General features: G+C 34.8%; 1 protein-coding gene across 10 annotated transcripts in view; it reads left to right on the top strand.

Annotated features, from left to right (window-relative positions):
• ASPH (aspartate beta-hydroxylase) overlaps window positions 1-23,407 on the top strand; it is a 261,874-nt gene that overhangs the window by 88,273 nt on the left and 150,194 nt on the right. For 7 of the 10 annotated variants that reach the window (XM_056823963.1, XM_056823968.1, XM_056823964.1 and 4 more), the window contains 8 exons: window positions 2,137-2,229; window positions 6,006-6,080; window positions 10,326-10,451; window positions 12,457-12,495; window positions 12,908-12,964; window positions 13,562-13,609; window positions 14,392-14,424; window positions 21,170-21,211. In XM_056823963.1, the coding sequence (XP_056679941.1) occupies window positions 2,137-2,229; window positions 6,006-6,080; window positions 10,326-10,451; window positions 12,457-12,495; window positions 12,908-12,964; window positions 13,562-13,609; window positions 14,392-14,424; window positions 21,170-21,211 (513 nt within the window). The remainder of the gene's footprint in view (window positions 1-2,136; window positions 2,230-6,005; window positions 6,081-10,325; window positions 10,452-12,456; window positions 12,496-12,907; window positions 12,965-13,561; window positions 13,610-14,391; window positions 14,425-21,169; window positions 21,212-23,407) is intronic. The other 3 variants (XM_056823966.1, XM_056823969.1, XM_056823972.1) reach the window with 1 other exon arrangement.

Here is a 23,407-nt window from a genome sequence, read left to right as displayed (position 1 = left end):
ATAGCACCGTTTATATTGGCTTTCTCTGCTTGTAGCTTTTGGTAGAGTACTTTATTATACTCTTAAATGTTTGTCATTTGTATTCTCATAGAGGTTGGAGCATTGATTATTAAAAGAGGAAATGGGGTTGAGTCTGCTGTGGGACGTTCTATATCCTTACAGAAGGAATATGGGATTTGTTACCACTTGTACTATGGCCCTTTGGAATCTATTTGTTATTTTGAAAAATACTTAGATGGAGAAAAAGCCTCCATAAATAGAAAATGATAGTGATTAATTTTATTTAACATTATGTTTTGGTAAGGGGTAAAGTAGTTAAATTGAATTAGTAGGAATGAGAGAGCCCTTTCTGTTTTAACAGACTCTTCATAGTTTAAAAAACAAAACAAATCCTTACCTTCCATCTGAGAATTAATACTGTGTATTGGTTCCAAGGCATAAGAGTGGTAAAAGCTAGGCATTGGGGGTTAAGTTTCTTGCCCTGGGTTATATAGATAGGAGGTGTTGGGTCACATTTGAACCCAGGACTTCCTATCTCTGAGCCTGGCTTTCAATCCACTGAGCTACTAGCCACTCCCTTTTCCTAACTTTTTAATGTATGTGGTATGTTGAGGGAAGTATGAATATATATATTTGTATATATTTTTCTGTTAGGGCAGATTGTTAAGAAATGATGTACAGAGCAAGGAACAATGAAGAAAAAATTGAATGGAGTAAAATAGGATTTAAAAGAAACTGGAAATTAATATGAACCTTTTCTCTAAAATCTTTGTTTTAAATATGCTTATGAAGCTTTTATGAATCCCTTTTTCCAAAATGAGAAGGGCCTAGGAGTCCATGGGGAAACATTGTAATGAGCTAGAAATTGAATGGACCATTCTAACTAGGGAAACTAAGCTTTATGGTTCGAGGGTGCCTGAAGTTTTTGATAGCTTTCCACAACAACCATCAGACATTGGGCCATATGTAAATCTGATTTTCTTTTTTTCTTTCTTCACGTTAAAAATAAATTATGCACTAAAAGAACCCCAATACATTGAAATTTCCCATAAATCATAGAAGTGTAGAATTGCATTGTGAATTAGAAATATAGGACGTTTCCATATAATATAACATATAACACTCAAAATTGTACTACTTGTTTGTGATTCCTTTTGGCCTTCTTTCTCAGTTTTAGGGGATAAGTCTATCTCTTCCTGACTTTTTCCCCTAAAAAGAAAAACAAAGTCCTTGCATTAAATATGCAAAGTAAAATGAAGTCATGGTAGTGATACTTAGAAATGAATCTACCAGTGAAATTTTATTCCCTCATAAAAAACCTGAGGTGTCATTAAACATATTTTCTTTTTCAAATTGATGGTGATAATCTTGTTTACAGATATATGTCAGACTTAAAATTGGTGGTTTAACAGCAATAGTCTTCATGATATATATATATATTTTTTTTTTTAACATTTCTTTATTTTCTATGGCTTTCAGTTTTTCATTGGTATTTGAATTATTCTCTATGTTTATTATATCTGATATTTTTGTAATTGAAAAGGGGAGTTGGAAGTAAAATGGCTATTTTTTCAGTATTAGATATATAGTAGTTCTTTTTACTGTAGTGACACACTTTGTAGATACTTTAAAGAATAAAAGCATTATGATTTTATTTTATGTGTCAGTTTTCAGTATGACAATATAAACACCAAAATAAAATCACAAGATAATGTATAAAATTTGAACAACATGTAAATTAAATACATCTGATATCCTATATCCAAATTAAAGAGGACTTAGAAACTAACTAATTCTTTAAAATTTACTTATGGAGGAAATACTAGACAGTACTGATAATAGCTAGATAAAATTCTTATTTTAAATAGTATTTTTCTTCTGGCCAATTTAAATATAACTTTTAATTAGTGAAAAAGTGCACATATTAAGGATTGTTTTTGCTATTAGAATTTTTACTTGAAATTATACTTTTTCTAATTGGAGATATTAATTCCTAGAAACCTTTCTAGATAGTCTCTAAGCAAATATTTGAAATGTTAGTTAATGGGGTCTTTTTTCCTGGTATAATATATATTTGAGTAAAGTTTTCCATTTTTCACAAAAAGCCAAAGTTAACTTTATGAATGAAAAATGCAGGACTTAAGGAAAAATCTGCCACAGCAAAGTCAGTCTTTCCTGGACAACCAGAGGACCACATACAATCAGAAGATCACACTGCCAGAAAATCAGGTAAGATTGTCTTATCAATAATCCCTCATCCCCCTGGCTTTTACATTTTACAGTTAGCAAATTAAACCCCAGACATATGAAAACTGGTTCAGTGCCTCAGAGGTAGTAGTGGTCAAGCTGGGCCTAGAAGAATATCCTAACTCTGATTCTAATGTAGATTTTACTGGGGCACTCTTAAGTGCCTAAAATTCAAAATGACTTTTCTGTTTTAGTTTTACTACTAAAATTACTTTGAATATACGTAGAGAAGAAATTCTTTTTTTTTTTTGTTAAGGTTATGAGAAAGTAAAATGATAAAAGGATGGAGAGTTGGTCTTTGAGTGAGGAAGATTTAGGTTTCATTCCTACCTCTAACATATACCTGGTTATGTGACGTTGGACAAGTCTCTAAATCTTTAATATTTACCCCACACTATAAATTGGTTAACAAATGCTTATTTGCATTCATATAGATTAGGAGTTCATAGCTCAGGATCTCAGAACTTGTGTTAAAAAATTATTTTTGATAAAATTTTGAATATAATTTTTTTACCTTATAAACATATATATTTTATCTTGTGTCTAAAAACAAGCTTTCTGAGAAAAGATCTTCTGTAGGTTTTACTAGCTTGCCAAAGGGGTCTATGATACAATAATTAAAAGCCCCTGATATAGATGGAATTTGCCAATCGGGGCATTTATATGTTCTATCTTGTGCCTGTCTGTCATTTAGACTTAATATAATACTTCAAAGCTCTTCAAAGACAGGTATCGTCCATGAGGTTTTTCTGTTTCTTCCTCCCTGGCTCCAAAACCTCATTGGTTATCCCAACCATGCCTTATTCCTTCCTACCCACATTTAAAATTTGTATTCTTAGTCTTTTAGACATAGTAAGCACATATACATATTTTTGTTTTTTAAACTTAATGAGAGTTTTCCTACATGGGTGAAATCCCAGATCTGGATAAAAAGAAGAAAGTTACAATATTATATGTCTGTTGGTGTTCATTTTCTGTTGTGTCTTTCTCTTTGTGACTCCATTTGGGGTTTTATTGGCAAAGACATTGGAGTGGTTTGCCACTTCCTTCTCTAACTCCTTTCATAAATGAGGAAACAGAGGCAAAAAGAGTTAAGTTACTTGCGCAGGGTTACATAGCTAGTAAATGTCTGAGACCAAATTTAAATCCAGGAAGATGAGTCTTCCTGACTCCAGGGTTGGCACTCCATCCTCTGTATCACCAACCTGCCTCATGATAGGTATATAAACTGAAAAATGACTGATATGTTTATGAAGTGATTATTAAGAAATTTGATTTCAACTCTCTTCCTGGCAGTTTTAGGCATGACACACTATTTGCTGACAGATTAAGTTTGATGCCACCAAAAAAAAATCTTCCCAACATTTTGAGTTGTTTTAGTGGAATGGGCTGACTTAAGATGTAATAGTTTTCTTTTGATAGAACAGGTTGTAGAAGGAATTCTTGTTCATTTGATATTCTTTCCATCTCTGATATTTCTTGATCATGGTATTTGATAATTCAGAAATTAGAAAATCATTTCCAATTTGGAATTTGGATTTGAGAAGAAGGCATCAGTTGAACTGGGTATTGAAAGATGAGAATGATTTCCTTAGGTGGAGTTGTGGGGAAGGCTTTCTAGATAAAGATAACATGAACAAATACAAATGAACCTCATAATTCTGAGATTTTAGTGATAGAATCTGTTAAGGTGGCTTTTTCGCTTTTCAGTCAATCTAAATTTTTCCATGCTTGGAGTCTTATTCTATCCTTGAGTCAAGCAAATTTCATCTTTGAACTAAGCAAAACAATTCAAATTCACCAATATAGAATTTGAGTCTGGTTACTTTAAACTCATTGAAGCCAGCTAGCTAATCTCATTACGAAAGCAGATAAAAAAATGCCAGCTACTCCTTTATACAGTCCAATATCTTACTGAAGCCTATTGATTTTACCTTCGTTATTAATATCTCTTACGTATACTTTCTTCTCTGACATTGCTACCATCCTCCTACAAGCTCCCATTGCCTTACATCTGCACTATTGCAGTAGTCTGCTGTGATGTGTTCTGCATGCCACAAGTCTCTCCCCCATTAGTAATTTTCCAAAAGTACAGGTCTGACCATGTCAACATCTGCTGTGGTGTGTTCTGCATGCCACAAATCTTTCCCCTCTTAGCAATTTTCCAAAAGCACAGGTCTGACCATGTCACCATTCCACATTCTTTTTTCCCTTGCTCCCACTCATGAATTCCATTAGTTCCCTATTACCTCTGGGATCAAATATAAAATTTCTGGCATTGGAAACCCTTCTTAACCTTCTGTCCTTACCCCTCCATTTGCCTTCTAGTCTTCTTACATCTCCTCATATACTTTGCAATCTATTAATACCTTTTGGAAAATAAATGTCTCATTAAGACAGTTTGAGAATTTATTGATGACTTAGCATCTCAAAGACCAGAGCATAGATTACAACAACAATTATTATCATTATATTGGAAGTTCTATAGAGGCATGTGGCAAATCAAGGCTTAAAACTCAGGTCATTTGATGAATTATGGTAATTTTGGTAGAAATAAATGTGGATTTTGAGGTTTTTAACCCTAGACACATCTTAAATTGATAAACTTAATAGAAGGTTAGGCACCCCCCCCCTTTTTTGGCTTCTCATTGATCATTTATAGCTGTTCCACATAGTTCAGGAAGAAACATTGTAGATAGCTTCCCTTATGCTATGGGTCCCAAGTGGTGCTGGGGTTAGATAATGATTCTTTCTAAAACATGACTTTGTTTGCATACTATAGTTTGTATGTTATTACTTTCTTTTCATCTTTTTCCCCTCCTCAACCATTTATCCCAAATAGAATTTCCTTTTTATCTTTTTGCTGTACACTTATATATACAGTAAGGTAAATGTTCATATTATTTGTATTCTATTGGAAAGTATCTTGATTTTTTTTAAAAAGTAGGTTAATTTTATTTGGTGTTATATTTGAAGTCTAATTCAAACATGCTAATACAGAATCTGAGAATTAAGTAGTCATTGAAGAGAATTTGAAAATTACATTGTTTATACATTATGAATCTGTCCATATTCTTTATTATCTAATAAAATTAAAGAGTTGAATTTTAGGTAATAATTAAATATTGAATGTTTTTCATTGAGCAAGATGGTGCCCCCAAATTAAAAATTTGATAGGAGTAAAGGAAGCTTTAATTCATTTTCAGAAGTCATAAAGTAACATTAAAATTTTATTTTTGCTGATAATATTGTACCAGTTTTATCAAATTAGCAAATCTTAATTACTCTGAAAATCTATTTTCCTGTGCCTGTCTGTCTGTCTTTGTGTCTGTCTCTCCCTCTTCATTTCCCCCTCCCTTTCCCCCTCCTCCCCTCTTTCCTTTCCTCCCTCTGTGTCTGTCTGTCTGTCTGTCTGTCTGTCTGTCTCTTCCTTCCCTCCCCCATCCTTCATCCCCCATCAGTGCAGATACAGTTCTATAACCAGGACACCAAAGTTCAGGGAATGGCTCAATGACTTGTGATTTTTACAGACTCACATGTATCAGAGACCTGAACACCAATGACTTTTTGCCTGAGACTGGCTTTATCATCTGTCCCACACTGCCTCCCAGAGGAAAAATGCACATTAAGCTTATATGAACAAATTGATGTACTTTATTGATTGAAGATTTACATTTTAATTTATATAATTTGGTTTGATAATGAATGTTATACAATTTTGGAGATATTTTTATTGTTTTTTTTTTAAATGCTTTTAGAGCATCAGGATGCTGAAAATGAAGTGGAAGAGCATGTTCCGTTCACCCTTGAAGAAGCACTGCCAACCCAACATGGTATGAATTACAATGTGTCATTTTGTGACTATCATGTAATATATATCATCCTTATAAGGGAGAGAGGAAAAGAAAGATGACTGCTGTCCATGTAGGAGGAAATAAAGTAAGAATTGCTTTTATCATAAGGGACAAACAGCCCTATACCACTTAGGAGCTGTGGAGTGGTTGCTGCGCTGTAACAAAGGCATCCCATCTGTGCTTTGCCATTTTGGAGGGGGATCTTTCTCTGAAATGGCAAGTTACTTTACAAATTCCTTATTTCAGTAGTATTATAGTATGTCCACATAGCAATGTAATGTCACAATGAAAACAACAATTACAACAGTCTTTATGTAGGCTTTTAATATAAACATAATGACAATAGATAGAATGGTTCTTTTATCCTGGCTGTAGCAAGGATGCATGCAAATTGCAGGATAAAGTTCAGGCAGTAGGAAATAGTGGAAAGAGCCGTGGAGTTGCAGTCTGGAGAGACCTGGGTCAGAATACCACTTTTAGCATTTACTAGCTGTAAGACCATAGACAATCACTTAATATCCCTGAGCCTCAGTTTTACCAACTCAAAAATAGGGATGATTGTAGAATTTACTTCACATAATTGTTTGGTTTAAATTAATTAGTATGTATAAAGTGCTTTGCAAATTTTAATGGATTATATAAATATGTAAGTAAATATATACTATTTTTAGCATATTGGAGATACTCTATTCTGTTTTCCAGACTTTCTCTAGTGAAGGTTAAAGAGAAAATTAATGATAGTTGGCATTTACATAGGCCTGCGAAGAGCTTTATGTAGTCATCTTGTTTTAAACTTACAAGACCCCTATGAGTGAAATACTATCAATATTAGAGGATGAGGAGGGGTGAGACTGAGCAAGGTGATGTGTCTAGCACCTGATCCCAAGTCTGGGAAGGGTCACAGACAAATTTTGATCCCAGGTCTCTCTTGACTTTGTCAAGCATTTTTATTATTAACTCTATATGTGTTCTCAAGCATAGGAAAGTTAGGTTAAGCTTAAAACCAAAGAAAGAATTGCATATGACTGATTTAAGAAGGAAAAATAGGGGACACTTTTGATCTATCAGTACATTTACTTCTTGTACTTAATTATTCAAGTACTTGAGAATAATTTTTATATGTCATGTATTTTGACATCAGAAATCAGGCACATTCTTTGCAAATTCTTAAGGGGAACCAGTTTATCATGTATCTTGCTTAATTGTGGTGATATGACCATGTTCTCTGTGAGTGCTTTTCAGTGAAAAGTGTAAAGTGATTATTCCAGGAAGGAATTAATGATAACTGAAGGAGGGGGCAAAAGACTTTTATGAGGAAATTTAGAAGACTGAGCTCTAGCTTTTGGTTTTTGCTGGATGGCTTTGGTATTTCAAAGGTAGAAATGGCAAGAGAAGGCTCTCTGTCCCTCTCTGTGTGTCTCTATATGCACAATATGTGTATATATATATACATAAATTTATGCATTTATATGTAGCCATTGGAAAAAAACAAAATACAAAAGATTTTTCTCAGAGAACTTTCTGTACAGAATTTCTCTCCTGTCTTAGAAAATTAATTTCTGAACAGGTGTTGTAGACTGTTAAAATTAAGTCTATTTTGGTGATGCTTAACAAATTTTATGCTAGCAGATACTGGTGCCTTCTGGTTTTAAGCAGAGTAGAGACTAAATATATGCCATACAGGTGAAGATTACTACAAAATAAAACCTGTGGTATTTGGACAATTATACTTAGGTGGTATTCAAAAATGTCATATATTGACCAATCATATATTGAGTTGAGTTAGTGCATAGCTCAACTAAACATTTTTTGTTTCTCTGTCCTTTTTTTGCACCATAAGTGGAAGATACTTTTAGAACCATAGGCATATCTGAGATTAACACAACTTTTTTTTTTCTTGTTAGACACACCTGTAGAGTATCTTCTAAGGACCTAGAATTAGTATAAGAGACTGTTTTCATTGTTATTCAGCTCTTGTTACCTTTTCTGTAACAAAACCCATGTGGATCAGTGTTGTTTGAAATATGAAAAAAACAATCCAGAAGGACTTATGAGAAAAAACACTATCCACATCCAGAGAAAGAACTATGGGAACAGAAACACAGAACATATGATCGATTATGTAGTTAGATAGAGATACGATTAGGTTTTTGATGTTAAAGATCACTCTCCTGCAAATATGAATAACATGGAAATAGGTTTTGAACAATGATACATGTATAACTCAGTGGAATAGATAGTCAGTTCAGGGAAGGGGAAGGGAAGAGGGGTAGGAAAGAACATGAATCATGTAACCATGGAAAAATACTGTAAGTTAATTATTTATTTTAAAAAAATGAAAAAAGTTGATCCAGCATATAAGCACTCTATAGGATGATATGTCAAAGATTTTATTTTTGATGTCACTTGTGCCTAGTGTTCCTTTTAAGGAAGACATTTATAAATGATTTGGGGAGAAGAGGGGAGAAAATGTGGCCAGATGTTTTCAAAATTTTTCTTTTCGGAAGTGTTACCTTCTAATAAAGAATTTGTAGACTTGAGTAAACCTTTAAAAAACCTCTTAACAATTTCTTGACATACTCAGTAATTCTATTCCTTTTCTACTCCATCAGCAAATATAGAATGAATAAGGTAGGAAAAGATAGGCTTGAAAATGACAAAATAGAGTTTTATGTTAATATTATAAAAATGGATGGGGGTGGGCACAGCTAGGTGGCTATATTTCCTAGTTTTGTGACCTTGGACAACTCACTTAATCCCCATTGTCTAGCCCTTCCCACTCTTCTGCCTTAGAGTGAATACATAATATTGATTCTAAGATGGAAGGTAGGAATTAAAAGAAATTAAATGAATGATGATTTTTGAATGCTTATAATCAAGTCAGTGGACATGATTTTCTGGAGATTTCTTGTTCAAAGCTACTTTGTATTCTACTCAGTAATTAATTTTGCAATAAGATAGTCATAATGTTTATAGGTTCTGTAGGTAATGATAAAGAGGAACATGAGCTGGCTCCTGCACCCCTGCCCCCTGAAAAGGGAGAAAAAAAAAGCCTTGTCAATCCTTGCCAGTCTTTATTGGTAGAAGGAGGCTTCCTCGCTGGAGAGGTCCTTATACTGAAGCACATTATTGATACTATCAAACAATTTCTTTACACAATAATGTTTTTGTAGAGATATACGTTTAAAGTTTTAGATGGAGACATCAGATGCATCTCTTCCTCAGGCCTCAACTAGGCAACAAAATTGGAACCTATGGGTCCTTAGAATGATATTCCAGATGGAAGGAGGGTGTCACCTTCTAGTTCTGAGGAACATTGAAATTCCAAGAATGCAAGTAGCAGCAGGGAATTACAAAGCTGGAATATTGAGGGCATGGACCAGGACATTTATGATCTAGAAGGGATAGGTGGTGCTATGCTAATGAGAAGCCTTTAGGCTTCCCTATCCCATTTTCTTTTGTCCCTTCAGACAGATTGTTGCAAGAAAGATAGGGAGCATCCTTGGAGTTGGTGGTGATAGCTATTTTAAAGGATTTCATAACATTTAATTTGCAAAATCAATTTTAATTTTTCTTTCTCCTTAGTTCTTGCTCCTTTTGTGTGCCTCTCCTTTTCCTAACATAGCCTGTCATGCCTTTATTGGTACTGGAGTTATGAGAAAAGGAATGATTGGGGACAGCTGTTCCCAGATAGAAATAGACTCTGGAACATGGAGGATGGGAGTGAGGACAGAAGGGACGGGAAAATCCTAGCAGAGTGCGAACAGTAATTGAAGTGAAGTTCCTGTGGCTGACTATATAGTGATAGTGGTAGTCTCTCGGTGACCGAGAATGACTATTGTCTTTGTGCATTATCATCTATTGATGCACCCTCATGTGGCTTTGGAGTCCAAAGGCTGAGGCGCACAGTTTGTGGCACATGGGGCCTGGGACACCAGTTGTTACGGGAGGCGCGGTTGTGGCCTGGTGTCTGCATTCATGCGCAGCGGCAAGACGTCGACGTCGCTCATCCTCAAAGGTGGCAGCGGCATGGTTAATGTGGGTTCGCCAGCTGCTTCTCTCAGAGGCAGCGAGTTCTAGCTGCTTTGGTGTCATGCCAGCCCACTTCAAGTTGGACTTTAGCTGACTATATAATACAGGTTTATATGTAAAACATATTGATAAATAAGGGTGCCTTAAATAGTGACTGCCCATCAGTTAATCTGTTGATTATATTTAAAACAGAAAATGATAAGGAAGAAGAAGAGGTTGAAGCTGTAGGAGACCAGCAAGTAGAAGATGAAGATATTCCTATAAGAGATGAATTAATTGATAAACTCGAAGAACTGGAAACAGAAATACTTTATGAAGGTATAATAATATTTCTGGTACAGTTGCTCCAACACAGAAGACAGTTTTAAAATATGTTTGTATGATTTATTTTAAATCTAATTTGACATCAATTTTAACTTGAGAATGTCTACTTATGGCACATTTTTTGCAAGTTATACATTTTGCTTTGTGAAACTGAGATTTTCCTAATTTTGAGATTGTGCCCTAGTTTCTGAAAATACACCTTCCTCAATTATCTTTTCCCATATCCCTAGTTTAACCCTACCATTTTCTAATTCCCCTTGTTCTTTGTCTTTCCTTTCCATTATGATTTGTGGAACCTTCCTCTCTGCATAAAAGTTGTTTACGCAGGGTTCTTCAGGGTTATGGCATCTGGGTTTGGCCACTGACTTAAGCTTTAATCAAGTGCAAGGCACTGCCCTTATTTTCTCAAGAGGAGGGAGCTGGACTAGAGAAAAATGTCAGACTTCATCCAGTTAAAAAAATTCCATTACTTTTCTTTTTCTGAGGTTGTATTGACTCCTTTACTTAATAAGCCTAGTATTTAGAAGGGCAAGGCAGAACCAGCTCACTCATATTCATAATTAAACAGAATTATATAAGTGCCATAAGAATATAAGCTGAGTGCTAAGGTATTTCAGAAGAAGAAGACCATCCTTAACTTCTCCTCAGCTCCAGGCTCACCACTTTAGTGGCATACAGGGCATCTCCATTTGGATGTCTCACCGGTACCTCAAAGACATAATGTCCAAAATAAACATTTACCCCATAAATCTTATCTTCCTTCTGACATAATGATTTCTCTCAGCATTACTGTTCATCTTTCCTTGTCTTCACTTCCTATGTCTGAACAGTCAACAGCCAAGCAATGTTGATTCCATTTCTTTCATTCATCTGTTTCTCTTCTTTTCTTCCTGCCATTACTCCATTACAGAAAAACCTTCCTTACGTACCTTCCAGACTAGGGATTTGGAACCTGAAATCCATATGGATACATTTCAGTGAGGACTGTGAATTTGCCTGGAGGGAAAAAATTACATCTTAACAACTTTATTTTTACTTTATTTTTTCTTATAAAGATATGATTATTTTTTATTAATTACATGTTAACATTTTTATTTTCATTAACCTAGAACCAAGATTCAACATGTCCTTCAGTTCTGAATGTGGGCAGCAACTGCAGTCTTATTAAGCATTGACATACTGTCACAAGGGTCCATAACTCAATCTATTAAGGTCTTCAGATTTAGACTATTGTAGACTATTATTGTTTAGTAATTTCACTCATGTTTGCCTTTTCATAACCCCATTTTGGGTTTTCTTGGCAAATGTACCGTGAAGGGGTTTGCCATTTCTTCCTCCAGCTCATTTACAACAACACATATTCTTCTTTTAGAAGGAGAAATCACCTCTGCCTGGGAAACTCAGGAAAGGCATTATGAAGAAAGTCATGTTTAAGCTGAGACTTGATGGATTGGTAGGAACAAGTAGGAAACTATGAGGTTGGATAGAATAGGAGGAGCTAAGTTATATGACAGTATTTTAGCAATCCATAGTAGGAAATATATTAGTTATTTGTCTATTTTTAGTTGCAAATCATTTTTATTTCTCTTCTCAGCATGGAATATTTTTTAATCCTCAATGTGATATAAAGTGGATGGGGCACCAATCAGAGACAGTGTTAAGTGGTAGAAAGAGAAAACTGAAATATTTTCTAAGGAGACTTGTATTCTAATCTTGCTTGTGGTCTTAACCATCTAGTTGTCAATTATTTTTTCTCATCGCAAAAGGAAAGTAATTATCCCTTTTTTACCTAGGTCACAAGATTGTTCTGAGAATCAAATAAGAATATGTTTTCAAGTATGAAGCATAATAAAAATACAAAATTTCATCATTTACTTTATGTTAATGTTTAAATAAACCATAGGTATTGAATAATGAATCTATTTCTTTTTTTTTAGATTTAGGTTTAAATTTGCTTAGCAGTCAATAAAGTTGTTACAAACATTATCTTATTTTTCAGAAACTGAAGATAGATATCAGATAGAAGATCTTGAGTCAGGTGAGATTTTATGAATTTTTCTCCTAATTAGTGCTAAGAGGAAAATATTTTGATGTGAAAGTGTATCATGATTTAAGTAGAATCCATTCTTTCCATGGATTTTTTCCCTTCAAAATTCCTTTAAAATTGTTAGAATTAAGTTGCTGTTGAATGGTTTAGTGGATTGAAAACCAGGCTTGAGGTGGGAGGTTGTGGGTTCAAACGTGGCTTCAGATATTTTCTAGCTGTGACCCTGGGCAAATCACTTAATCCACCATTGTCTAGCCCTTACCATTCTTTTGCCTTGGAACCAATACACAGTATTGATTCTAAGACAGGAGATAAAGGTTTAAAAAATTTGTTAGAAATTACTTTGGCCTTAAGATAATTTACAAATTATGATTCATTTAAAATGTAATTTCTTAATTTTCAGATTCAAATGATTACAATAAGGATGTGGAAGAGATTGTATATGAACAGGAAAATCCAGGTTTGTGACAATCAGGTATAATAAACCATGAAAAAGAACTTCGAATATATACACACATTCAGTTTACATTTCATTCAGTTTTATTACTGAAAGATTAGAAGAGGACTCTTTCTTGGGAATATAGGGAAGAGAATTGGTGGTATCATGTTCAGCTCAGAGGAAATACTTTTTTCATTTGAAAATTTTATTGAGTTTTCTAGTGTAATGGAGACTTTCATAATTGTTAAGTATTTGGAAAAATTAAAAATATTTTAACTGTTTCTTTGGTTTACCCTAGAGCCTATGAAATGAAATATATATTGTCCACAGCGTGAGACTTAAGTTAATCTTTTAGTTTTATTTCATTGTTAAGACAACATGATCAGTTTGGCTTATCTTCATTATTTCTTGCTAAATAAAAACATTTATTTGATGCCTGTATGTTTTTGGTAGGTTATTTAAGACAATAGAATGCTGAGTATTAAATATAACTTCTCCCCCACTGTTATTAGATTCTTAGCTTGATTCTAAACATTTTAAATATAAAACTAAATAATGTATGCCATTTATCTTCACTTTTCATGATTTAAGAAAGATATACTTAATTTTCCTTTGTAGATTACCAAGAATCTGTAGTTGAAGATACAGCACTAGAGTATGATACAGGTATGATAAACTTCAGAATTTGTCTTGAAATTTTGGAAAGGAAGCAAATGTATAATTTTAAGTGATCATTTAGTGCTCTTAACTTTTCATGTTCAGCTTAAATACTTTTTTTCAAAGCTTTCCAGAGTCATTTTGGGGTACCAGAGCAGCTAGTTAGCAAGGTAGATAAAGAGGCTTAGTGTCGACAGGACCTAGGTTCAAATGTGGCTTTATTAGACAATTCCTAGGTATGTGACCTGGGCAAGTCACTTAACACCAATTGCTATAATTGATACTAAAACAGAAGGTAAGGTTTAAAAAAAAAAAGAAAGAGAGGGGCAGCTGGGTAGCTCAGTGGATTGAGAGCCAGCCCTAGAGACGGGAGGTCCTGGGTTCAAATCTGGCCTCAGACACTTCCCAGCTGTGTGACCCTGGGCAAGTCACTTGACCCCCATTGCCTAGCCCTTACCAGTCTTCTGCCTTGGAGCCAATACACAATAATGACTCCAAGACGGAAGGTAAGGGTTTTTATTAAAAAAAAAAAAAAAAGAAAGCTTAAAGCTTATTGAATAAAAAAGTTAATTATATCCCAGTGCTACTTTGTATCATGGACTTATTTGATTTCAGAGACCTTCATATCATCAAGTTTCATTAAAAACCCTTTAACACTGAACCACATCTTTTTATTTATTATAATGATTATATATTTTTAGAAATATGTTTATAAATTTATATCATAACTATTTTCTTTAAGTTATCTAATTTTCTAAATACTGATTTCTGGTTGAATTTTCTTTTTATAGAAGACACACCAAACCAAGACTATGATGAACAAGGTTTGAAAATACTCATTTGTAGCATATATAATATTTGGTTATAGATTGAGATTTTTAAACCATTATCAGAAGCTAGTGATGAAAAAAATGAATTTTTTTCTCTTAAAAGTTATGTTATTTTCAACTGGATTATGTCCAAATATTTATTTTGGAAATTTGGGGATTTTATTGGAGTAAGTTTGAGTCTTAAGAAAAATGATAGAAATTTAAAATTTGTAAGGAGGGACCTAAAAGATTACATAGTCCAACCACTTCAGATTCAATATCTTAAGTATTATTGATTACCAGCATTTAAAAAACCAGCTTTCCCATTCACCTTATTCACCAAACCTATACAAAACTTAAAACGTGAAAATACAGAAGAAGAGAAAAAAACAAATAGGGATTATACCTATAATAACGAAAATCCAAGTGAAGAAATTTCCCCATCAGTGCAAGTTGTGGCATTTAAAAGGAGTGGATGTCATAAACTGTGGCAGTTAAAAGAGTTAATGCCTTAAACTGTAAGAGTTAAAATGGTGGAAGATATAAATTGTAGTGATTATAAAAGTGGATGAGTAAATTGTGACCGCAGAAAATATGTTTTCACCACAGTGTCTTGTTTTAAATCAAATATTTAAGGTGGTCGCCAGGGAAATATTCCCAATTATGAATATACCCAAGTCAACTGGGTTTTATAGAGAATTTAATTAATAATACAATGAGGAATCAAAGAAAGAGAGAAAGAGAGAAAAAGGAAATAAATGAGAAAAGAATAGGCCGGCCCAGGCAGCCTTGGCCAACCCAGGCCTAAGCCCTAAAAGAAAAGATCAGTCAGTCAGTTATCACTCACCATAAGATCTGTTCAAGCGAGGATTCAGGGGGACAGAGTCTCCCCAGAGGGAATTCCAGCCAGAGTCAGCCTCCCTTGAGAGACCTCCTTAGAGATTGTCCTTCAAGAGATTCTTCTCAAGAGACCCTCCTTAGAGCCTGTCTCTCCAGAGAGATCCCTTCTTAAGAGATCCTTTTTCTTATATAGGGGGTTTTCTCCTCTGTCACCTCCCCTAAGTTCTTCCATCTACCAATCACAGTAGATGTTTTCCAAAGGACAGCCCATTCTGAATTCACAGCTGAGTCGACTAATCCCTTTAGTAAGTTTGAACCAGAAAAAACTTCTGAATAAATTTTCACCTTTTTGCTCCTTTTAAGTTCACAAGTTGCCTGACCTTTATAGGTACTTAGCACCCTATTGTATAAATTCTAAAAATAGGCATGGCTTAAAGAACTTTTTGCCTCATTATAAGTATGGGTTTAAGTACTTTCATTGTTTGGCAAGGAGTTTTCTCCCCTAAAGCAGTCCTAAGTACGGGTGGAGTAGAGGTCCTCCCATTTCTGATCCAAGTAGAGTTCTCACTGTCCAAATGGGGAATGTTCCCAGTAGGGAATTGTTAAAATGGAGAATTCCCCAATGGGGAAATTTTTAACATTCACAAGTCTGAGAAATTTTAAGATTCACAAAGTTAGTACCTTCTTTGCAGCTTAAAGTCACAGAGACGTGTTTATAGTAGAGAGGTGTCAAACATGCATCCCACAACACTCCTCAGGGTGGCTCAAACCAGATTAAAATGTAATTGGGAGATAGGAGAGGGTGCAGCTAGGTGAATCAGTGGATAGAGAGCCAGGCCTAGAGATGGGAAGTCCTGGTTCAAATCTAGCCTCAGACACTTCCTAGCTGTGTGATCTTGGGCAATCACTTAACCCTCATTGTCTAGTCCTCACTGCTCTTCTGCCTTGGAATCAATTCATAGCATTGATTCTAAGATGGAAGGTAAGGATTTTTTTTAATGTAATTGGGGAATATATAACAAAATAAAACATAGAAAATATTACATTTTGGGGCAGCTAAGTGGCTTAGTAGATAGGACATTCAGGAAAGCCAGAATTCAAATCTGGTCTCAAACATTAACTGTGTGACCCTGGAAAAGTCACTTACCCATGTTTGTCTCAGTTTCCTCATCTGTACAATAAGCTGGACAAAGAAATGGCAAATCAATTCAGTATCTTTGCCAAGGAAACTCCAAATAGGATAAAAAAGATTGAAATGATTATACAGAAATAACAACAAATGGTGAATTTTAAAACTAAATGAGATTTAGAGGCCCTTGTTTCTATTTAAAGTTCACCACAACTGATCAAGAGCACTTGGGGGTGGTTATATATCAGAAACAAATTTTGAACCCAGATCTTCCTGGCTCCTAGTTGTCCTTTTACAACACCCTGCATCTTGAGGTCTATTGCTATACTTCCAAAATGCTTGACACAAATCTTTTTGTTACTTCATTTTCAGGGACATAGATGGGAAACATTTCTATAACATCTTTGTATCCCTGCCAGCTATCACAATGCCTTGCCAAAGCAGTTACTTAATAAATGCTTGGTGAATGGAAATTGAATCAATTTTCCTTATGGTCTTATTCTTCAGAACATAATTTGGAAAACATTGATCTCTTTTGGGAATTAAATTTTGACTTAATCAAGTAAATAGAATTGGCTTACACAGAAAGTTTTATACAGTGTACATATATACATATAAACACATATAGTTTTATGTGTTGTAAGATAGAGAAATAATATGTGATTTAATTATTTATGAGTATATCCTTTTTATTCCAAAATTGGTTTTATAATTATATATAGTAATGCTTTTTTGAGGGTTAGAATTTTGGCAACTTCAACTATCTAGAATTGGGAAAAACCCAGGTGTATAAAAAGTGAAACTCTGAGTAATAACCCTTATCAAAAGAGCTAAAGATTTAGCTTGGTATAATGGGGAGAGCACATTTGGAGTCAAAATAGCTTTTAAATCCAGCCTTTGTTTCTACTTGTCTGACCATGAGTGTAATTAATTTTAGTTTAATAAGCCAGTTACTTAACCAGGGGCCTCAATTCTCTCATTAGTAAAATGAGGGATTTGGAAAAGATGATTTTAAAGGACTCCTAGCTCTTAAGTCTCTACTTCTAATTACTTTGCTATTTTCAAAAATCAAAGCCGCACTCAGAGGACAAAGACACAGCATCATTGAATATATTAAAAAGACTAGGACACAATTAATGGGAAAATTCTAAAATAAGAAGGGAAAATGTTTTACAGTAGATTTGGTAAAATATATTTTTAAGTTCAGTAATTTAGGACAATATAATGACTTACATAAATTCTGGTATAAAATTTTAAATAATTGGTCCTTTTACTTTATGACTTATTTATAAAATTAGATTTATTCATGCCCTATTTTAAGGCTTTATATTAGACTTATTCCTTGATAGTTTAGGAATTAGCTCTACTTCATGGCCTCTTTCTTGCTGAACCACGGTGGGGTGGAGGGGGTATCTAAAGTTGGTTAGAGATTTGTTGGAAATAATAAGAATTACTATCTTGAATTTCTTTTACTTTTCTGAAGTTCTTTTCTAATATAATTTCAACAAAGAAGACTGTTGAGAGATTGGTAATGGATAGATAGCTCTTCTCTCCATAAATAGTTATTTCATATTTTAAAGCTTTCTAGCATAGTTGTGTAGATCCAGAACATTTGGAACTAGAAGGGACCTGAGAGATCATCTAGTTCTAATTTTTAATCTTATAAATGAAGAGATTGCCTTAGAGATTTGAAGTGACTTGCCCAGGAGCAGAAAAAGTACTTTTGACATATTAATTTATTAGACATATTCTAGTTTGAAATAAATAAGCCTTTTTAAAAATACTTCTCAATTCATGAACTCAGTAATTTTATGCATTAACATGAAAAAGATCGGAAATCATTGATGTATTTCAGCTTCTCAATAAATATTATCCAAACAAAAAGGAAATCTCTCCATATAAAAGGACTACAAGAGAGGACCAAAAAAATTGATAACATATTGATTATATTTATATATCAATAAAGGATGCTGAGAAGAATAGTCACACAAGTAGAAAGAATGCCCTATTAAGAAAGCAAGGAAAGAAGAGACTATCTAGAAAGGAGGGTCAAAAATATCTAACCTTAAAGTGAAATCAAGAAGAATGAGGACTGAGAAAAGGCCATCACTTATGAAGTGCCAATATTATCATTAGTACCATGGAAGAAAAGAGTTTCAATGGATTTGATCATTTCAGAAAATTTAGATTCTAAGATTGCCAAGTTGATGGTAAGCCAGAGGCAATGATTATCAATGACTTTTTTCCCCTAGAGTTTTGTCTATGAAGGAGAAGACAGACAGAGGACCATAGATTGCAGGGTAAAATAAAAATCTTTTAAGAATTGGAGGGACTTGGATGTGGTTAGCTGTAGAAGAAAAAGGAAACTAGTGGAAAGGGAGAGATTAAAGATATAACATTGAAATGGCAATTAAGGGAAGATTACAGGGATTGAGATGTGAGGTGCAACAAAAGGTATTGGCCTCTTCCAGAAGTAGTCCTATTTCTTTGCCAGGAGATTAGAACATTAGTGGGACAAATAGGGGATAATATAGAGTGGCTTTGGAAGTGAAAAAAAGAAGAAAAAGAGGCAAATCCTCATAGAATGCTTATTAGAATAGTTGATTAGGAGGCAAGGTCTTCTGCTAAAAGGAGGTTGGAAAGTGATATTTAGAAGAAAACTTTGGTATAGCCACTACTTGAGAGTGGGATAGAAAATCTATCATCTAAGAAGGAAAACAAATTTGAAGATAGGCATTGCCTTTCTCCTGTAGTAACACATCCTTAGATATGGAGGCAGTAGATTATTGAGTCACTTAGCTTTGGTGTTTACAACTATCAATGATAGCAGGACAAAAGAGCAACTGATAGCAAAAGTAAAGGGTGGTATCATTCAACTACTTATTAGGGTAGATCTTAAAAAGGGGGGAATGCAGGACCAGAACAGGAGAAATGAACTGGGAAAGAAAGGAAGGATGAAATTCCTGGAAGTTACAGTGAGAATGATGCAACAAAGTGACTGAGGGGAAGAAAAAGATGTGATCCTGAAAAGAATTTCAGAGCTCTAGATCCTGGAAGCAAAAGAGTTATGGGTGAAGGTACGATCAGGGAAGGGTATTACCATTCTTATTGTAGGTGAGGAGCGCAGTGAAGATTATGGGAAGTGTATCACCTGGGAAGTCAGAGTGTTTGAGGATTCATCAGTGTGTACAGAGACATTTCCAAGTACAAGAACTGGAGCTGGGATAGAGAGGAATTCTGTAAATTAGGTATTAAACTTGATAAAAGATGCATAATGGCCTGGAGGTTAATAAAGATTGATAAAATATCAATTTTTTGATATTATCAAAATTTTTGATCAAAATATTATCAAAAATATAAAAAATTGATAAAATATTGATAAAATAAAACTGGTGACACAGATGGATTAAATGAATCTAAAAGGAGAAGAGTGATAGCAGCAAAGAGGTTTCCCAGAAATAACCACAAAGGGCATAACGTTTGCCTGCTTCCCTTCCTGGCGAACGAACACCCATGACTGATGAGGGTGACCAGGACTCCATTGCCCTCCCAGAGGACCCAAGAGATCTGTGGTAACAGAAATCACACCTTCTGAGAGATAAAGGAATCTAAGATGAGAGGACCTTGTCAGTCACAAAGTATAATTTCTAAATGTGAGAGTAATGGAGAATATGGTATTATGACAGAGCTGAGAAAGATAAAGGATGGAATTGCAAAAAGAATTAACAGGGAGAAAGAATTTTTGCTTCTGCAAATAGTAACTGACTCAGAGATAGAAAATAAGAGTTTGCCTGCCATAACATAAGGGAAGAACTAATTGATAGGAAACTCCCTATTCCTGGGTCCACTGATTAGTTAGCACAAAAACATTGCCAAGGTGGTGGCATCAACTTCTATAGCTTGTCACTCTACATACTAGGGAGTGAGGGTGGCAGAAGCTCTGTCCAGGCATTCAATTCATTAAATACTTGGTGTTGGGTCTCTTGGTTTGGCCTGAATTCATACTTGGTGCCAGCCCTTCTTCCTCTGTGGTAGGCTTGAGTTCCACAAGGCTCCTGGTAGTTTAGGTTTAATATTAAAATAAAATGAAGCACTTGTAGTTATACAGATGGAGATTTACATAGCCATTACAAGAGAAGAAAATACAGATCCCCAGAGATGTAGAAATGATATATATTTGAATGTAAAACCCTCCATTTGAATTGTTTTTAAAAATTTTATATATATATAAATATAGCACAGATAACAACCCACATCTCAAGTTATCTAATTCCTGTTCTCAGTGGTGAAGGTAATAAGATCTCACCATACTTGGAAATGATGCCATTTGACTTCTTTATCATCTATTCTTTAAGCTAAATATTCCTCATATCTTTAATCTTTCTTCTATTTGATTATTTTATCATTAAATCAAGGATATCTTTGGATTAAAATTAACAAAATAATAATATCATAGATTTAGAACTGAGAGGCTTATGAATTCAACAAGTCCAACTCTCTGGTTTTATAGATTAGGAAATAAGCTTTAAAAAAAGGTAAATGCCTTACCAAAGTCACATAGCTAAGTGTCAGAGACTGGATTTGAACCCTTGTGTTCCTGACTCTAAATCTATCAGCTTCTCTGATATACCATCCACTTGTTGACTGTATAATTCTCTAAGTAAGAATAATAGCTATACACAGTTGTTCATTAATCTGAAATATGTACTTAATAGAGGGCCATATTATATTTTTCAGTTTCACAATGAAAACTGTAGGGATGACATGCAATTTTTTTCTCCTTTTTTATAGTCTACGAACCTCCAGAAAATGAGAAAACAGAAGTTGCTTCAGGTAAATTCTTTTTATCAGTTAATGTAATATAGTAATTTAATAGTCCAGTTCAAGCTAATGAACATTTATTAAGTCCTGACTATGTGTCAGGCTCTGTGCTAATTGCTTAGACTTTAATTGGGAGAGAATGTATAAAAGGAGAAAGAAAAGTGATGGGTGGGCAATGATAGGGCATCACGGGGTAACTTGTATCATGGGGTTAAAACCAGTGAACTGAGAGAGTCCATGTTCTACCTTCTCTAAAGGAGTACTTTGGGAGAAACCCCCAAATCCAAGGGGAGAGGAGGCTGAGGGAGAGAATATCAACTAGGGCTTGAGTTTGTAACAGTGACAGTGAGTTTAAAAGTGATGAACTGATCCTGGTTGGGGAATCTTGAATGGAGGTAAAGACAGGTGGGACAACAGTGTATATTCTTAAAAATGACTTTAAATTCTAAGACCAGTTGGAGTAGGAAGTCAATTTTAAAGCCAGTAATTCTTGGACTATTATGAAAGTATGCCCATATTTCTTTATATCCATACTTAACATTATTTAAAAAAAATTCTATCATTTTAGGGATTTTGTCTTTTACAGTAAACTCAGACATTCCTTACTCTCTTATGTTCTTCCTCCACATCTTCATCTATTGAAAAACTTTTGGGGCAGCCAGATGGCTCAGTGGATAGAAACCAGCCCTGGAGATAGGAGGCCCTGGGTTCAAATGTGGCCATAGACACTTCCTAGTCATTTAATTCCAGTTCCCTAGCCCTTATTGCTTTTCTGCTTTGGAACCAATATTTAGTATGGATTCCAAAACAAAAGTTAAGTTAAAAAAAAACAACTTTGCCCTTTAAGGAATAGGTCTTGTGCTATTTTCTCACTTCATTTCAACTGAGTCAACATGTATTAAATTCTTGCTATTTTTACGACACTATCCTTATCACTGAAGGTGCAAACGAAATAGCTCCCTCTTTTAAGGAGCCTAAATTTTACTACATTGATATAAGAGGTACACAGATAAATATACAGGCTAATGGAGAAGGAGGCATACTACTCTAGGAATATTTGAAGAGTGAGAGGACATTAATAGCAACAGAAATTGGAGGTTTCAAATTGATGATACCAGAATTGAGTCTTGAAAGGTGAATGGAAAATGTAGAGAGAAATTGCGAACTTTCCCTTCCTCCTGTGACAAGGAAATCACTTTAAAAGACTGATATATATTAATTTAAGGTCGCCAAGGAATTCAGCTATGTAATTCCTAAATGAAAACTCAAGTCAGCAGTCAACCTTTTATAGAGTTTAATTACAAACAGGAGGAAGAAAGTTTTAGAGATAGAGAGAGAGAGAGGGAAAGAGAAAGGGGAGAGAAGGGAATAGGGCTTAAATACCCCTTCTGTTTAGGCTGGGCCAAAAGGCCCAAGCCCTTATATAGCTGAGGCAAAGAAAAGAGATCAGTCCCTATCACTCACATGACCAAAATGGAGAAACAGTCTCAGGGGCCTCCACCTCCAGCTTCCTTCAGAGCCAACCCTCAAAGCACCACCTCTCAGAGCAAAAACCTCTCCAACCAACCACCCCTCAGTCCTCAGACCCCTCTATCTTTAAGGAAACCATCCAAGTTCCCTCCCCTCAGTTCTCACATCTACCAATCACTGTCCATGTCTTCCCTGTGCCAATGGTGGCTCTAGCTTAACCCAGGACCGCCCAGAGGTCTGTGGCTTTGCACATGTCTGTTGAAGGTCATATTCTCAAATAATTAAATCTTGATCCTTTGCTGCAGCCCTTCCTAAATCCTGTTAGGACTGAGTGGGGTGGAAATTGTATTTTCCAAGACCTGGTTCTGTCATTCCAAGTATCTCTATTGTATCAATTCTAAAATCAATCATGACTCAAAGAACTTCCTGTTCTATGCTTAAGCATAGGTCAAAGCCCTTTCCATTGTTCAGCAAAAGGTTTCTGTCCTAAAGTAATCTTAAGAAGGGAGGAGGAGGAACCTCCCATGCCCATGGGGTTCACATTCCAATAGAGTTCCCACTATCAATAGGAAATTTTTCAAGTATGAAATTTCCCAATGGTGAAATTTCCAACATTTATAAGTCTAAGAAATTTTAAGGTTTACACTCCCAAGCCAAAAGTTTTTTTTTTTTTGTGCCGATGAAGAGCTGTATATGCCCTCTGTTTATTTAAGAGCTCTTTGAAAGACAAAGGCCATT

This window comes from Monodelphis domestica, chromosome 3, assembly GCF_027887165.1.
Source record: "Monodelphis domestica isolate mMonDom1 chromosome 3, mMonDom1.pri, whole genome shotgun sequence".
Taxonomy (NCBI): domain Eukaryota; kingdom Metazoa; phylum Chordata; class Mammalia; order Didelphimorphia; family Didelphidae; genus Monodelphis; species Monodelphis domestica.
The sequence above is the reverse complement of the archived record's forward strand: the minus strand, read 5'-3'. Positions and strand labels throughout refer to the sequence as shown.